The 18,861-nt window shown below is 36.0% G+C and overlaps 1 protein-coding gene across 8 annotated transcripts in view; it reads right to left on the bottom strand.

Annotated features, from left to right (window-relative positions):
- Nucleotides 1-18,861, bottom strand: part of RPS6KA6 (ribosomal protein S6 kinase A6) — a 199,826-nt gene that overhangs the window by 131,979 nt on the left and 48,986 nt on the right. For all 8 annotated transcript variants that reach the window (XM_041740158.1, XM_041740155.1, XM_041740161.1 and 5 more), the window contains one exon: nt 14,422-14,481. In XM_041740158.1, the coding sequence (XP_041596092.1) occupies nt 14,422-14,481 (60 nt within the window). The remainder of the gene's footprint in view (nt 1-14,421; nt 14,482-18,861) is intronic.

The following is an 18,861-nucleotide window of genomic DNA, read 5'->3' on the forward strand; positions in this document are numbered from 1 at the left end:
GCCAATTTGAATGCCTTTAATGTCTTTTTGTTGTCTGATTGCTGAGGCGAAGACTTCCAGAACTATGTTGAACAGCAGTGGTGAGAGTGGACATCCCTGTCTTGTTCCTGATCTTAGGGGAAAGGCTCCCAGTGCTTCCCCATTGAGAATGATATTTGCTGTGGGCTCTTCGTAAATGGCTTTTAAGATGTCAATGAAAGTTCCCTCTAACGTTTAGATCTTTTATCCATTTTGATTTTATCCTTGTGTATGGTGAAAGAAAGTGGTCTAGTTTCCTTCTTCTGCATGTGGATGTCCAATTTTCCCAGCACCATTTATTGAAGAGACGGTCTTTCTTCCAGTGGATAGTCTTTCCTCCTGTGTTGAATATTAGTTCACCATAAAGTTGAGGGTCCACTTCTGGATTCTCTATTCTGTTCCAATGATCTATGTGTCTGTTTTTGTGCCAGTACCACACTGTCTTGATGACCACAGCTTTGTAGTACAACCTGAAATCTGGCCTTGTGATGCCTCCAGCTACGGATGTCCTTTTTTAAAATTCCCCTGGCTATTCGAGGTCTTTTTTGATTCCACACAAATCTTAAAATAATTTGTTCAAACTCTCTGAAGAAAGTCCATGGTATTTTGATAGGGATTGCATTAAAAGGGTAAATCGCCCTGGGTAACATTGACATTTTCACTATATATTAATTCTTCCAATCCATGAGCAAGGAATATTTTTCCATCTCTTTGTGTCTTTCTCAATTTCTTTCAGAAGTGTTGTATAGTTTTTAGGGTATAGATCCTTCACCTCTTTGGTTAGGTTTATTACTAGGTATCTTATGTTTTGGGTGCAATTGTAAATGGGATTGACTCCTTAATTTCTCTTTCTTCAGTCTCACTTTTAGTGTAGAGAAATGCCACTGACTTCTGGGCATTGATTTTGTATCCTGCCACACTGCCAACTTCCTGTATGATTTCTAGAAATCTTGGGGTGGAGTCTTTTGGATTTTCTATTTAGAATATTATGTCATCGACGAAGAGGGAGAGTTTGATTTCTTCTTTGCCAATTTGAATGCCTTTAATGTCTTTTTGTTGTCTGATTGCTGAGGCTCGGACTTCTAGTACTATGTTGAATAGCAGTGGTGAGAGTGGACATCCCTATCATGTTCCTTATCTTAGAGAAAGGCTCCCAGTGCTTCGCCACTGAGAATAATATTTGTTGTGGGCTTTTCGTAGATGGCTTTTAAGATGTTGAGGAATGTTCCCTCTGTCCCTACACTCTGAAGAGTTTTGATCAGGAATGGATGCTCTATTTTGTCAAATGCTTTCTCTGCATCTAATGAGAGGATCATACAGTTCTTGTTTTTTCTCTTGCTGAGATGATGAATCACAGTGATTCTTTTACGAGTGTTGAACCAGCCTTCCATCCCGGGTTATAAATCCTATTGGGTCAGGGTGAATAATCTTCTTAATGTATTGTTGTATCCTACTGGCTAGTATGTTGTTGAGAATTTTTGCATCCATGTTCATCAGGGATATTGGTCTGTAATTCTCCTTTTTGGTGGGGTCTTTGTCTGGTTTTGTAATTAAGGTGATGCTGGCCTCATAGAATGAATTAGGAAGTACTCCATCTCTTTCTATCTTTCCAAACAGCTTTAGTAGAATAGGTATGATTTCTTCTTTAAGCGTTTGATAGAATTCACCTGGGAAGCCATCTGGCCCTGGACATTTGTGTCTTGGGAGGTTTTTGATGACTGCTTCAATTTCCTCCATGGTTTTTGGCTTGCTCAGGTTTTCTATTTCTTCCAGTTCCAGTTTTGGTAGTTTGTGGCTTTCCAGAAATGCGTCCATTTCTTCTAGATTGCCTAATTTATTGTCGTATAGCTGTTCATAATGTTCTTAAAATCGTTTGTATTACCTTGGTGTTGGTGGGGATCTCTCCTTTCTCATTCATGATTTTATTAATTTGAGTCTTTTCTCTCTTCTTTTTAATAAGGTTGGCTAATGGTTTATCTATCTTATTAGTTCTTTCAAAGAAACAACTCCTGGTTTTGTTGATCTGCTCCACAGTTCTTCTGGTCTCGATTTCATTGAGTTCTGCTCGAATCTTAATTAACTATCTTCTTCTGCTGGGTGTAAGATCTATTTGCTGTTTTTTCTCTAACTCCTTTAGGTGTAAGGTTAGCTTTTGTATTTGAGTTCTTTCCAGGTTTTAGATGGATGCTGGTATTGCAATGTATTTCCCCCTCAGGACTGCTTTTGCTGTATCCCAAAGATTTTGAACGGTTGTATCTTCATTCTCATCAGTTTCCATAAACCTTTTCAATTTTTCCTTAATTTCTTGGTTGACCCTTTCATCTTTTAGCAAGATGGTCCTTAACCTCCACGTGTTTGAAATCCTTCCAAACTTTTTCGTGTGATTTAGTTCTAACTGAAAGGCATTACGGTCTGAGAATACGCAGGGGACCATCCCAATCTTTTGGTATCGGTTCAGACCTGAAATGTGACCCATTTTGTGATATATTCTAGAGAAAGTTCCATGTGCACTTGAGAAGAATGTGTATTCAGTTCCGTTTGTACATAAAGTTCTGTAGATATCTATGAAATCCATCTGGTCCAGTGTATCATTTAAAGCTATTGTTTCTTTGGAGATGTTGTGCTTAGAAGACCTATCAAGTGTAGAGAGCGCTAGATTGCTAGACTGAAGTCACCAAGTATAAGTGTATTATTATCTACGTGTCTTTACTTTGGTTATTAATTGATTGATATATTTGGCAGCTCCCACATTTGGGGCATATATATTGATGATTGTTAAGTCCTCTTCTTGGATAGATCCTTTAAGTATGATATAGTGTCTGTCTTCATCTCTCGACAGTCTTCGGAATAAATTTTAGTTTATCTGATATAAGGATGGCTACCCCTGCTTTCTTTTGAGGACCATTTGTTTTTTTTTTTGTTTTTGTTTTTGTTTTTGTTTTGTTTTTGTTTTTTGTTTGTTTGTTTGTTTTGTTTTGTTTTGTTTTGTTTTGTTTTTTTTGAGGACCATTTGAATGGTAAATGGTTCTCCAACCTTTTATTTTCAGGCTTTAGGTGTCCTTATGTCTAAAATGAGTCTCTTGTAGGCAGCAAATAGATGGGTCCTGCTTTTTTATCCAGTCTGAAACTCTGCGCCTTTTAATTGGGTCATAAAGTCCATTTACATTCAGAGTTACTATTGAAAGATATGAGTTTGGGGTCATCATGATACCTATTCAGTCCCTGTTTTTGTGGATTGTTCCATTGTACATCTTATTAAAGAAGAATTTTAAGATTCCCCCTTATTATATCTTGCAGAGCTGATTTGGTGGTTACATATTCTTTCAGTTTTGCCTATCTTGGAAGCTCTTTATCTCTCCTTCTATTCTGAATGAGAGCCTTGCTGGATAAAGTATTCTTGGCTGCATGTTTTTCTCATTTAGGACCCTGAATATATCCTGCCAGCCCTTTCTGGTGCTTTTCTGTCCGGGAAGATTGGCAAAGCTCCTGCTTCTCCAGGCAGGGCTTTTCTGTCTTGGGGACACTCGACCGGGCTTTAGCCCGGCTCCTCGCGGGGCCCCTCCCTCTTGCACGCCTTTTGTTTCTTTTTTTTTTTTTTTTTTGCCTTTTGTTTCTTTATTTCTTTTTTCCCCTCTTCCTACTTTGATAGAAGCGTGATCTCTTCTCACCGTAGCATTCCAGCTGTTGTCTCTTTAAATCTCAGGCCAAATTTGTAGATTTTCAGGATTATTTGAAGGTTATCTAGGTAATTTTGTGGGGATAGGTGACTTGGTGACCCTACTCTTCCGCCATCTTTCCCCTCCAGTTCTAACAATTTTTGGTATAGTCTTCAGGGTTTTCTACTTAGAGTGTCATGTCATCTGTGATGAGTGGAAATTTGAGTACTACTCTGCTGATTTGGATGCCTTTTATTTCTTTTTGTTGTCTGATTGCTGGGACTAGGACTTACAATACTTTGTTAAATCACAGTGGTGACAGTGGACATCCCTGTGTTGTTCCTGACCATATATATGGGCCTTTAATATATGGGTTTTATGATATTGGGGTATGTTACCAATTCCCCTATTTCTTTGAAGTTTTTCATCAACAATGGATGCTGTATTTTATCAAATGCGTTTTCTGTATCTATTGAGAGGATCATATGGTTCTTGTCCTTTCTTTGATTAATGTGTTATATCACGTTGATGGATTTGTGAATACTAAACCATGCTTGAAGCCAGGTTAAACATGACCAGATCACAGTGAATATTTTTTAAAGAACTGTTGGATTTAATTTGTTAGTCTCTTGTTCAGAATTTTTGCAACCATGTACATCAGGCATCTTGGCTGATTTGTAGTGGGATCTTCGTGTAGTTTTGAAACCAAGATAATGCTAGTCTCAAAGAAATAGTTTAAAAGTTTTCCTTCCTTTTCTATTTTTTTGAATAGTTGGAGAAAAATAGTTATTAACTCTTCTTTAAATGATTGGTAGAATACTCCTGAGAACCCAAATGGCCATAGACTCTTCTTTGTTGTGGGTTTTTTGATTACTGATTCAATTTCTTTTCTGGTTATGAATTTGCTCAAATTTTCTATTTTGTCCTGTTTCAATGTTGGTAGTTTATATGTTTCCAGGAATATATCCATTTCTTCCAGGTGCCCAATTTTTGGATGCATGCTTCTTCATAATATTCTCTTATAATTGTATTTTAGTGGTGCTGGTTGTGATCGTTCCTCTTTCATTAATGATTTTATCTGGGTACTTTCTTTTTGATAAGTCTTGCTACAGGTTTATCCATTGTAATTCTTTCAAAGAATAGGCTCCTAGTTACATTAATCTATGCTGCTGTTTTTTTTATTCCTGTATCATGTACTTTTGCTCTAATCTTTATTATTTCCCTTCTTCTACAGGATTTAGGTTTTATACACTCTTCCTCTTCTGGCTGCTTTAGGTGTACTGTTAGGTTATATACTTCAGATTATTCTTGCTTCTTGAGGTATGCCTGCATTGCTATACTATTTTTCTCAGAATACATATATTTTATCTTCTTGATTAGGTTTATTTCTAGGTTTCTTAAGGTTGTAAGTGGGATAGATTCCTTGATTTATCTTTCTACTGCTTCATTAATTATGTACAGAAATGCAACAAATTTGAGTACCTTGATTTTATGTCCTGCAAATTTACTGAATTCTTTTATCAGTTTGAGCAATTTTTTGGTGGAGAATTTTGAGTTTATTTTATTTAAAGATTTTATTTATTCATGAGAGAGGCAGAGACATAAGCAGAGAGAGAAGCAAGCTCCATGCAGGGAGCCTGATGTGGGACTTGATCCCAGGAATCCAGGATCACGCCATGGGCCAAAGGCAGACGCTCAACCACTGAGACACACAGGCATCCCGTCTTTTGAGTTTCTACAAAGTATTATGTCATCTGCAAGTAGTGAAAGCTTGACTTCTTTCTTGCCAGTTTGGATGCATTTTATTTCTTTTTGTTGTCTGATTCCTGAGGTTAGGACTTCTAGTACTGTGTTAAATAACAGAAGTGAGAGTGGACATCCCTGTCTTGTAAGCTCTGTTTTTCTCCATTAAGGATGATTTTACCTGTGGATGTTTTCATATATGGCCTTTTACTATGTTGAGATATGTTCCTTCTATCCTCATTTTTTCAAGGGTTTTTATCAAAAGTGGATGCTGTACTTTGCCAAATGCTTTTTCTCCATCTATTGACAGGATCATTAAGGTTCTTATTCTTTTGTTTGTTAATGAGGCATAACACGTTGATTGACTTGTGAATATGGAACCACCCTTCGAGCTCAGGAATAAATCCCACTTCATGTTGTTGAATGATTCCTTTAATGTACTGTTGAATTTAATTTGTTAGTATTTTGTTGAGAAATTTTGCAACTATGTTCATCAGAGATATTAGCCTGCTCCTTTTAGGTGGTGTCTTTGTCTCGTTTAGAAATCAGGGTAGTGCTAGCCTTACAGAATGGGTTTGGAAATTTTCCTTCCATTTCTATTTTTGGAAGTTTCAGAACAATAGGTATTAACTCCCCTTTAAATAACTAACTGCGGGATCCCTGGGTGGCGCAGCGGTTTGGCGCCTGCCTTTGGCCCAGGGCGCGATCCTGGAGACCCGGGATCGAATCCCACATCGGGCTTCCGGTGCATGGAGCCTGCTTCTCCCTCTGCCTGTGTCTCTGCCTCTCTCTCTCTCTCTGTATGACTATCATAAATAAATAATAATAAAAAAATTAAAAAATAAATAAATAAATAACTGGTAGAATTCCCCTGGGAAGCCATCTGGCCCTGAACTTATGCTTGTTGGTAGATTTTTGATTAGTGATTCAGTTTCTTTGCTGGTTATTGGCCTGCTCAAGTTTTGTATTTCTCCGTTTCTTTGTTGATATTTTGTATGTTTTTGGAATTTATCTATTTCTTCACGATTGCCAAATTTGTTGGCATATTATGTTTTATAATATTCTCTTACAATTATTTGTATCTTTCTGGTATTGGTCATGATCTCCTCTTTCTCATTTGTGATATTATTTGGGTACTTTTTCTTTTCTTTGTGATAAATCTGGCTAGGGATTCATCCATTTCATTAATTATTTCAAAGAGCCAGTCTTCCTTTTTTTATTCTTTTTTTTTTGTTCTTTTTTTATTGGAGTTCAATTTGCCAACATATAGCATAACACCCAGTGCTCATCCTGCCAAGTGCCCCCCTCAGTACCCATCACCCAGTCATCCCAATCCCCTGTGCACCTCCCTTTCCACTACCCCTTGTTCATTTCCTAAAGTTAGGTGTCTCTCATGTTTTGTCACCCTCTCTGATATTTTCACTCATTTTCTCTCCTTTCCCCTTTATTCCCTTTCACTATTTTTTATATTCCCCAAATGAATGAGAGCATATAATGTTTGTACTTCTCCCTTTGATTTATTTCACTCAGCATAACATCCTCCAGTTTCATCCACGTCGAACCAAATTGTTGGTATTTGTCGTTTCTAATGGCTGAGTAATATTCCATTGTATATATATATTCAATGTATATATATATTCAATATATATATTCAATTCAATGTATATATATATTCAATATATATATTCAATTCAATGTATATATATATTCAATATATATATTCAATTCAATATAAAGAGAATACACATTTTCTTTATCCATTCATCTTTCGATGGACACCAAAAGATCTAAATATGAGACAAGAATCCATCAGAATACTAGAGGAGAACGCAGGCAACACCCTTTTTGAACTTGGCCACAGCAACTTCTTGCAAGATACATCCATAAAGGCAAGGGAAACAAAAGCAAAAATGAATTATTTGGACTTCATCAAGATAAAAACCTTCTTCACAGCAAAAGAAATAGTCAAGAAAACTAAAAGACAACCTACAGAATGGGAGAAGATATTTGCCAATGACCTATCAAATAAAGGGCTAGTGTCCAGTCTTTCCATTGTAAAAATAATCAATTTTACTAATTCTTTCAGAGAACATAGTCTCATTGATATGGTCTATATTTTTGTTTGTTTCTTTATTGTTTATTTCTGCTATGATCTTTATTCTTCTTCTACTGATTTTAAGTTTCACTTTCTGTTGTTTTTCTACCTTTTTTAGGTCTAAGGCTAGATTGTGTATTTGACACTTTTCTTCTTGAGGGTAGGCTTGTATTACTGTATATTTCCCTCTTTTAACTGCTTTTGCTGCATCCCAAATGTGTTGGACTGTCCTGTTCTCATTTTCATTTGCTTCCATGTATTTTTATGTCTTCATTAATTTGCTGGTTAACCAATTCGTACTCCAGTAAGATGTTCTTTAACTTCCATGTTTTCATGGTCTTTCCGATCTTTTTCTTGTGGTTGACCTCTAGTTTCATAGCTTTGTGGAACTTGTTGAGGGCTGATTTGTGACCCAGTATGTGATCTATCCTGCAGAATGTTGCATGTGCACTCCAAGATACTGTGTATTCCACTGCTTTAGGATGAAATGTTCTGAATATATCCATTAAGTTGATCTGGTCCAGCATGTCCTTCAAAGCTATTATTTCCTTGTTGATTTTCTGATTAGATAATCTGTCCATTGATATATGTAGGGTATTGAAGTCTCCTACTATTACTGTATTATTGTCAATGTGTTTTCTTATGTTTGTTATTCACTGATTTATATATTTCAGTGCTCCAAAGTTGGGGCATATTTACAATTGTTAGATCTTGTTAGATAACCCCTATATATTGATATACTGCTTTCATCTCTTGTTATGATCTTTGGTTTAAAATCTAGTTTGATATAAGTATGGTTATTTTTATTTTCATTTGATGTCCATCACCATGATGATTCTCCATCCCCTCACTTTCAATCTGCAGGTGTCCATAGGTCTAAAATGAGTCTCTTTTAGGCAGCTTATAGATCGGTCTTGTTTTGTTTTGTTTTGTTTTATGCAGTCTGATACCCTATAACTTTTGATTGTAGAATTTAGTTCATTTACATTGAAAGCGACTATTGATAGGAAATTAGTGCCATTGCATTGCCTGTAAAGTCAATGTTTCTGGAGATTTCCTCTGTTCCTTTCTAGTCTCTCTTGCTTTTGGTCTTATTTTCCCACTCAAAGAGTCTCTTTTAATATTTCTTGCAGAGCTGGTTTAGTTGTTATGAACTCCTTTAGTTTTTGTCTGGGAAACTGTTTATATCTCCTTCTATTCTGACGGACAGTCTTGCTGGATAAAGTACTCTTGGATGCATATTTTTCCCATTCAACATGTTGAAGATATGCCACATTTCTGTGTAGAGATCTGCTGCTAACCTTATTTTTCTTTCCTTGTAAGTTAGGGACCTCTTTTGCCTTGCTCCTTTTAGGATTTTACCTTTATCCCTATATTTTGCAAATTTAACTATGATATATCTTGATGTTGGTTTTTTGATCTTGTTGATCTTGATGGGCGTTCTCTCAACCTCCTGGATTTGAATGTCTGTTTCCTTCCCCCAGATTAGGGAATTTTTCAGCTATGATTTCCTCAAATAAATCTTCTGCCCTTTTTTCCCTCTCTTCTGCTGGGACGCCTATGGTATGAATGTTATTATGCTTCATATAGTTGCTGAGCTCCCTAATTCTAGATTTGTGACCCAATATTTTTTCTTTCCCTCTTCTGCTTCAGTATTTTCAACAATTTAATCTTCTTTATCACTTATTTATTCTTATACTTGTTCCCTCCTTGTAGTCATTATATCCTGTCAGTTTCACATCTCTGTTATAGCATTTTTTATTTTAGCTGGGCTAGACTTTAGGTCTTTTATCTCTGCAGAAATGGACTCCCTGATGTCTTCTATGCTTTTCTCAAACCCACCTAGTATCTTTGTGATTGTTGTTTTAAATTCTGGTTCTGGCATGTTTATTACATCTGTTTTGATGAGATCCCTATCCATGACTTCTTGTTCTTTCTTTTGGGATGAATTCCTCCATCTTAACATTTTGTCTAGTTCTCTGTCTTCTGTGTCTTAGGAAAGCATATTCTGTTTCCTGCTCCTAAAAGTAGTGGCTCTATGAAGAAGAGGTCCTATACTGCTCAGGGCCTCATGCTTTAGGAAATACTTCTGGTGTATTCTGTGTGCACTCTACTATTGTGTTTTGGCTGCTCTTTCCCTCAAGTCATTGCCCTACAGAGTTTCTCTTTGCCTTTCTCATTTCCCCCAAGTGGGGAATGCTTGTCCCTTCTCCAGTGAGTGGCAAGTTTTAACTAGGTGTGTTTCAGTCTGCTTGTTAAAAGAGGCTAGTTCCTATTTCTCCTAGATCCTATTTCCCCTACAGCTTTTTTAGCACTCTATTGTCAGTAGACTGGTGTAAGTGGGCAATTTTTGCTGGTCTTCTGGCAGCAGGGTCCACTGATGCTCTGAGTTTGAGGCACACTTGCCCTAGTTAAAAAAAAAGTGCCTGCACAGTGCAGGGGAGTGGGCTTGATGTAAGTGGTTCAAGCCTCCACTATGGTTGATGTGCTGCTCACTGAAGTACATCCTTCCTGATGGGCATAGATAAAAATGGCATCAACCAGCTTTCTCATTTCTGAAGAGGAGATTTCATGCTAACAGCTATTCAGGAAGCCCTCTCAGAAGAGCAAATAATCTCCCCTAGTTTGTGCCATGCATCCCTCAGATCCCTGCCTTTACCCTGTCTTTGTCTGAGCCTTCTGCCAATTTGGTGGCACAATGTTCCTGTATTTTATCTCAGGTATGCCAGTTTGGTTTCAAACTTCCAAATTTTAGGGACCCGGCACTTCACAGACCCTCAATGATCCTCCAGGAGAGGGTTTCATTGCACTAGCTGGTGTAGGTTTTTTTCCAGAAGGTCAGTGACAGGAACATGTAGGGGCTTGGAATTTATGGTAAAAACACAGCAAAAAGTTAGCATCCAGGTTAGCTGCCCTCGGTGGGAGCCTCAGTTCCTATACTAATAAACAGGCTTGCTCAGTGGTGCCCACGTGTTCTTTTGTCCCTGTAGAGGCAGTGCCACCTCTCCCAAATGCACTTAAAGAAGGAGAACTGCCTCTCCCAGTGAGATTCTCAGCTCCTCAAACTGCAATGGCCACTCCTGGGTCTCTCCCTTCCTTCTCCACAGGAGCACCTCTATGCCCACCAGGCTCCACACTAGTGATGGAAGACTTCTAAAACCTCAGACATTGAGCAACACTGCTTGTAAAAACTTGTGATAATCAGCCCCTCTTGTTTTTCTTGTTAATTGTTTGGTGGGGGAGAGTGTTTTTTGCGCAATGCCTTGAGCCTACTCTCTCTCTCTCTCTCTCTCTTTATCTCTCCCCCCCCCCTTGATCAGGTCTCCCTTCCCTATGCATCATCCTGATTTTTTTGTCCCTCAAATGACATCTGCACATTTCCTACCCTCCACAATGTGGCGTCTTTTTTCCTTCTATTTACTCAGGTTTTTCTCTCAGTCCTCAGATCAATTTCCTGTATGTTCAGAAGGATTTGATAATTATCTAGCTGTGTTTTTAAGATAAGGCAAGCCTGGGGTACCCCTACTACTCTGCCATCTCAACTCGCAAAGGGTCAAATTATTTTTAAATGCTAAATGAATACAAAGCAGTAGTAAAAACCAATTTTTCAAGGGGAAAAATATTGAAGAGCATCAAGGATAAATGTCTAGAATGGAAAGAGAAATAAAGGAGGGGAAAAATCTACCCTAAAAGAATCAGCCCCCCTCCCCGCCAACTTAAAGGATTTCCTACTTATAGCTACACATGAGTTTAAGTCAAGTACACTTGTAAAACAATATTTTTTAAAGGATCCTTAACAGATGTATGTCAAGAACGGTTTCTAAAATTAGAAATGTAGGGCCTCAAAGTATCAGGAAATCAGTTTTTTATGTACATTTTCAATTAAATGTAACCTTTACATTTCTGGGTAATAGAAATATCTTTCAATTTAGAGACTAAACATAATTCTGATGTTGTGAAAATCAAATTAACATAAATCTAACTGTTAAATAATTCTTCTTTTGAAATTCCTAAAACATTGGTAGCATTAAAATATTTAATTAACTTGAGGAAGTCATAACCATTCCATACAAACTTTAATAGTAAATATGAGTGGATCATAAACTACCAAATATATCTCTAATTATTTTGACAACATAAAATAATTCATGTTAGTAATCTACTTAAGAAGAATAATAACATCTATTTTTTCTATCCTGGACATTACTGGGAGAAATAGGGAACTAGATACTGAAATATAATATCAAATATCTTCTATCACTGACCTGCTACTTAATACTTACCAAATATGAATACTGTATTGAGAAATGGAAAAATTCATTATAATAATCTGGACAAAAAAAAATAATCTGGACATATTAAAATTATACAAACTATAGTTTTGTTAATCAGATGGCGATAATATATACATTATATAAATTAAGTAAATTGCTTCCCATATCTCATATATATGTATATATGAGACAGAGAGTTTTAACTGAAAAAAAAGGGTCAGAAGACCATGAAAGTCCAAAGCTATAAGTGAGATGAAGTGGATTAGTTGCCTAAAACAGTCAATAACAAAACAGCATCAGGCAACATAGGCAATACCTAAGTTCAGATTTAAAGAATACTGTTTAAAGAATTTATGCATCACAGGGCAATCTCTACAACCCTTCATTATTAAAAAATAAAAAAGGGGCAACCAGAAAAAAACACAGTTCTCGGCATCACACTGGAACAGGCAAACATATCCCCAAAAATCCTATATATGAAAACATTAAACAAAGAGATAAATTTATAGGGTTAGTGTTTCTTATCACTCATATGATTTAACTGATACCAAATGAGCACCTGAACCATCACACAGTAAATGTACATTATTTTAAAAGTTTAGATACCACTCTAATAAAAAAAAAATTAGATAACTCAGAATATAAACTAAATCAAATCCTGGGGCTTCTGGGTGGCTCAGTTGGTTAAGCATCGTCAGTTCAGATCCTTCCTTCCTCTCTGCTCAGCCAGGAGCCTGCCTCTCCCTCTCCCTCTGCCTGCTATTCCCCCTGCTTGTTTGTTCCTCTCTTCCTCTCAATGAATGAATGAATGAATGAATGAATAAATAAAATCTTTCTTAAAAACTAAATCAAATCCTTATAACTGATTCTAGGTCTCTAATTCTCCAAAACTTCAGATTTCCCTTTCTAGCCACTAAAGGTGACTAACTTAGATCATCAATCACTGTATATTTTTATTGTCTTTCCATTAGAAGTATACCTCTTGATTCTTCCTTTTTAAAAATTGGAAGGTAAATATTTGATAATATCTCTATATACACATCTATGTGTTTATGTTGGCTATATATGTATATATGTCCACTTGCACACACATATGATTTTTCTGCCTCTTGTGGTGTGGAGCATGGTATTTCCCTGTGAAATTATTAATTCTCAAATTTACCTTTCCTATTGCCTTTTGTATTTTACAGTTATACTTTACCTTCTATAAACTAGTAACATAAGTACCATACTTCCTAGTACATATGGTCTATAGATAAAGCTTTAGATGATTTTGATGGAAATTTACATTTAGTTGTACTCAAATTTAAGTTATTATTAAGTTAACATTAAGCAAATTGCAAAAGCCATAATGACATTTTATCTCTTGTTAATCAGAACTAAGGTTATTGTTATATTATCACAGTCTGCAGAGACAGTGAATTTTTACATAGAATACTTCAAAGAAGAATCTTGGACAAACCCAATTTAAATATCTCTCCTGGTCCTATCTGAAAAAAATCCTCTTATAAACCAGCTTGGAGGGAAAAGAGGACATCAAGGTTGATTTTATACATAACTAAATAAGAAAAGGATGATGTCTTCCTTATTTTCCACATCTTTTAGTCTACACAATACACAGATGACTTAACATGAGGTACACTGGGCCATAAGTCTTACTTCTGCTACTTGTTATTTTGATGACCCTGTATAAATCACAACCTCTTGAGGTCTCAAAAGACTTACCTATACAATGAGATTATTCAAAATATTATCTCTGAGGCTCCTTCCAGCTTAAACACCTATAATTTTGTGAAAAAGTCCATTTAAATGACAATTATAAAATAAAATAAATGTGAATGTTCATCTTAGATCCTTCTTGAAATCTTAAGAACACTGTTTTGTAAAACTAGATCTTGTACAGTGAGGGACTAGTACATAGGCCTAGCATAGAATGGCCCAATACCTGAGTGGTCTTTATGTATTTTTTAAAAAGATTTTATTTATTTATTCATGACAGACACAGATAGAGAGAGAGAGAGAGGCAGAGAGGCATGGGCAGAGGGAGAAGCAGGCTCCATGCAGGGAGCCCGATGTGGGACTCGATCCCGGGTCACCAGGATCACATCCCCTGCTGAAGGCAGCGCTAAACCGCTGGGCCACCTTGGTGGGTGGGGCCAGGGTGGCCCAGCTGAGTGGTCTTTAAAACTAGTTAGAAAATTCTGAAACAATTTAGATGTAATAATTTTTCAAAGCCAGGAAATGGATTTTAAATGAACTCAGGTTAAATATTACTACATTAGATCTCTTTTCTACCATAAAGTTGAAGGTAATCTTATTTTGTTTAATTTTGATGATTCTGTATTTAAGCAACCCAGTTACTTATATACTAGTAAGTAGAATTTTCATTCACTACCCTTAAAATGGGGGAACTTCATGGCATGTAAATTATGCCTCAATACATTTGTCTTAAACTTCACATGTAAAATTTTCTGACAAGAAAAACTATATTTTTAAATGCTATTTTTATAATTGAATTTGCTTATTATTAACTTACCTCAATAATTTTTTAATTGACAGATTATTTTCTCCTTTCCCATTATTCTCTTCCTTATATTTTAAAAATGTAGCATAATGAGTTAATCAAAGTACTTACTTGGCAAGAATCTACTTCTTCCTCTTCCATTGGCTCATCAACCATTTGAAGACCATTCACCTGAAAAATATTGTAAATTATTTTCAAGATGTTATTTAAGTAATCTCTATACCGAACATGGGGCTTGTACTTACAACCCCAAGATTAAGAGTGCATGCTTTACCGACCTAGCTAGCCAGGTGCCCCATCTGCCAATTTTTAAAATTGTTTTGTTTTGTTAGTTTCTCGTAATTGACTTGTATGAGTTCTTTCTATATTTTGGATATTAATCCCTTATCAGATATATGATTTGGAACTACATTGTCCTTTCACTACATTGCTTTATTCATTCTTTGATGGTTTCCTTTGCTGTGTGGAAGCTTTTTAATTTGAATTAGTCCCATCTGTTTATCTTTGCTTCCCTTGCCTTTGGAGTCAGATCCAAAAAACATATCGCAAAAAAAAACAAAACAAAAAAAAAAAAAAAAAAACAAAAAAAACAAAAACAAAAACAAAAAAATTAAAAAAAAAAAAAACATATCGCTAAAACTGGTATCACAGAGATTACCATCAAAGTTTTCTTCTAGGATTTTTTTTAATTTTTATTTATTTATGATAGTCACAGAGAGAGAGAGAGAGGCAGAGACACAGGCGGAGGGAGAAGCAGGCTCCATGCACCGGGAGCCTGATGTGGGATTCGATCCCGGGTCTCCAGGATCACGCCCTGGGCCAAAGGCAGGCACCAAACCACTGCGCCACCCAGGGATCCCTTTTTTTTTTTATTTATTTATATCTTCTAGGATGATGGTGTCTTGTCTTACAGTCAAGTCTTTATTCCATTTTGAGTTAATTTTGTATATAGTGTAAGAGTGTTCCACTTTCATTCCTTGCAGGTAGCTGTCAAGTTTTCCCAACATCATTTATTAAAGAGACTGCATTTTCTCCATTGTATATTCTTGCCACCTTTGTCATAAATAAATTGACTATATCATGGTGGTTTTACTTCTGGAATCACTGTTCCATTGATCAATATGTCTATTTTTACACCATTACCATACTGTTTTGATTACTATAGTTTTGCAATACAGTTTAAAATCGGGGTGCATGGGGGCCCTTGGGTGGCTTAGTTGGTTAAGCATCTGCCTTTGGCTCAGGTCATGATCTCCAGGTTCTAGGATCAAGCCCCATGCTAGGCTTCCTGTTCAGTCAGGAGTCTGCTTCTCTCTCTCCCTCTGCCCCTCCCCACCACATTTTCTCTACTTTCTCTCTCTCTCTTGCTCTCTCTCTCTCATAGGTAATTTTTTAAAAAACAAATAAAATAAATAAATAAATAATAAATAAATAAATTCAGGGTGCATGATACCTCCAGCTTTGTTCTTTCTCAACACTGTTTTTGGCTTTTCAGGTTTTTTTTTGGGGGGGGGACCTATACAAATCTTAGGATTATTTGTTTAGTTCTGTAAAAAATTTCAGTTTAATTTTAATAGGGACTACATCAAATGTATAGTTTATTTGGCATAGTTTGGACAGTTTAATAATATTAATTCTTCCAATCCATGAACAGAGAATATCTTTCCACTTGTTTCTTCTTCAATTTCTTTCATCAATACTGAATATTTTCCAGTATACAGGTCTTCACCTCCTTGGTTAAATTTATTTCTATTTTACTCATTTGATGCTATTGAAAATGGAGTTGTTTTCTTGATTTCTTATTCGCTCTGATAGTTTTGTGATGGAGTCCTTGGGGTCTTCTATATATAGCATCATGTCATCTGCAAATAGTGACAATTTCACTTCTTTCTTTCCAATATGAATGATTTTATTTCTTCTACTTGCCTACTTGCTGTGGTTAGAACTCCCAATACTATGTTGAATAAAAGTAAGGATAATAGTCATCCTTTTCTTGTTCCTGATCTTAAAGGAAAAGCTTTCAACTTTTCACTATTGAATATTAGCACTGAGTTGGTTATATATGGCCTTTATTGTATTGGCTCACATTACCTCAATACCTACTTTACTGACAGTTATCATAAATGAATGTTGAATATTGTCAAATGCTTTTTCTGCATCTACTGATAGGATTATGTGATTTTTATCTTTCATTATGTTAATGCAATGTATCATGTTGATTTATTTGTAGATGTTGAATTATCCCTGCATCCTTGCACCACATGGTCATGATGTATAATCCTTTTTTAAAAAGATTTTATTTATTTGAGAAAGAGAGAGCATGACAGATGGAGGGGTAGAGGAACCAGCAGATGCCTCTAAGTGGGGAATCCATATGAGACTTGATATTAGGACCCCAAGATCATGACCTGAGCCAAAGGCATATGCTTACCCAATGTGGCCACCCAGGCACCCCCTTCATTAAATTTTTTTAAGATTTATTTAAGAGGGAGAAAGTACATGTGAAGGAGGATCAGATGGAGAGGGAGAGAGATTCTCAAGTAGATTCTGCACTGAGTGCTGAGCCAGATGCTGGGCTCAATCTCATGACCTCGAGATCACAACGTGAGCCAAAATCAGGAGCCAGAAACACAACTGACAGTGCCACTCAGGCACCTCATATAATCCTTTTAATGTATTGCTGAATTCAGTTTCAAATATTTTGTTAAGAGTTTTGGCATTCATTTCATTAGGGATATTGACCTATATTTTTTTTTAAGTCTATGTGTCTGGTGTTGGTATCAGGTTAAAACTGTTCTTGGAAAATGAATAAGGAAGCTTTCCCACTGCATTGATTTTTGGAAGGGTTTGAGGGTAGGTAGTAAGTATTCTTTGAATGCTGTTTTCATTTATCTCTAGGTACTCTATTTCCCTTTGATTTTTTTCCTATGACTTTGTAGTTGTCCAGCAGTATGTTGTTTAATCTCCATGTATTTGTAGTTTTCCCAGTTTTCCTCTGGTAATTGATTTTTAGATCTATAACACTGTGGTCAGAAAAGATGCTTCAAATTATTCTGTTCTTCTTAAATTTATTGAGACGTGTTTTGTAGCCTAATACATAATCCACCTCAAGAATGTTTCATGTGCACTTCAGAAGAATGTGTATTCTGCTGCTTTTGGATGGAATGTTCTATATATATATTAAATTATCTAGTCTAATGTATTAAATGTATTAGTCTAATGATCATTAAATTATCTAGTACCTAGTCTAATGATCATTGAAGAACAATGTAGTCTTACTGAAACAAGGTTTCACATATGTCTGGATATGATCTATCCATTGATGTAACTGGCATGTTAAAATCCCTATTATTATATTGCTGCCAATTTCTCCATTTAATAATTTATCCCTCTTAACATTTACATATTTAGGGGCTCCTGACTTGGGTGCATATATAAGTATTAGATCTTCTTGCTGGATAGACACCTTTATCATTATGTAGAGCCTCTCTTTGTTGTTCACTACAATCTTTGTTTGTTTAAAGATTTTGTTTATTTATCCATGAGAGACACATACACAGAGAGGCAGAGACACAGGCAGAGGGAGAAGCAGGCTCCATGCAGGGAGCCTGACACGGGACTCGATCCTGAGTCTCCAGGATCACACCCTGGTCCAAGATGGCGCTAAACCACTGAGCCACCCAGGCTTCCCTACAATCTTTATTTCAAAGTCTCTGTTGCCTGATATGAGCAGAACTATACCACCTTTCTTTTCATTTCTTTTCATTTCCAGTTTCATGAAGAATTTTTTCCCATCTTTGCACTTTCAGTCTCTGTGTGTCCTTAATTCTGAAGTAAATCTCTCACGGAAGGAATATAGACATGACTTTTTGCTTTATCTTGTTTTTGTTATTTTAACATATTAAGCCACTCTATTTCTTTTGATTAGAGGAATTAATCCATTTACATTCAAATTATTGATAGGTATGTACTTACTGCCATTTTGTTCAACGTTTTCTGGTTGTTTTTGTGGTTCCCCTATGTTCCTTTCTTCTTTTTCTCCTTCTTTCCTTGTGGTTTGATGGCATTCTTTAGTGTTAATGTGTAGATTCCTTTCCCATTTTCTTTAGTATTTGCTATATGATTTTGCATTGTGGCTATCAGGAGGTTCACATATATGATTCTACTTAAATAAGTCTATTTTAAGTTGACAGCAATTTACACTGGAACATGTTCCACAACTCTACATTTTTACTCCTACACTACTTTTTTGTGTTTATTGACACAAAATGAACAACCCTTTTAGAATTTTTATTTTAAAAAAGTAAGAGTTTTATTCAACCTCCAGTTAGGACTGTCTGGTATACACAATCTTCTTCACAAATGAGAGAGTGCTTCAGTAAGGGAATTTGGTATAGGATTATATATATTTTTTTACATAAACAGTTACAAATTATTACACAAAGAACTTTTCATAAAGTTGTAGACTTTAGTTTCTAGTATAGGCTGGGCTATATGACTTTAATCTTGTGGAAACCAGGGATGTTTCTCACCTTTCCTTATCTTTTGTGT

This window comes from Vulpes lagopus, chromosome X (genome assembly GCF_018345385.1).
Source record: "Vulpes lagopus strain Blue_001 chromosome X, ASM1834538v1, whole genome shotgun sequence".
NCBI classification, from domain to species: domain Eukaryota; kingdom Metazoa; phylum Chordata; class Mammalia; order Carnivora; family Canidae; genus Vulpes; species Vulpes lagopus.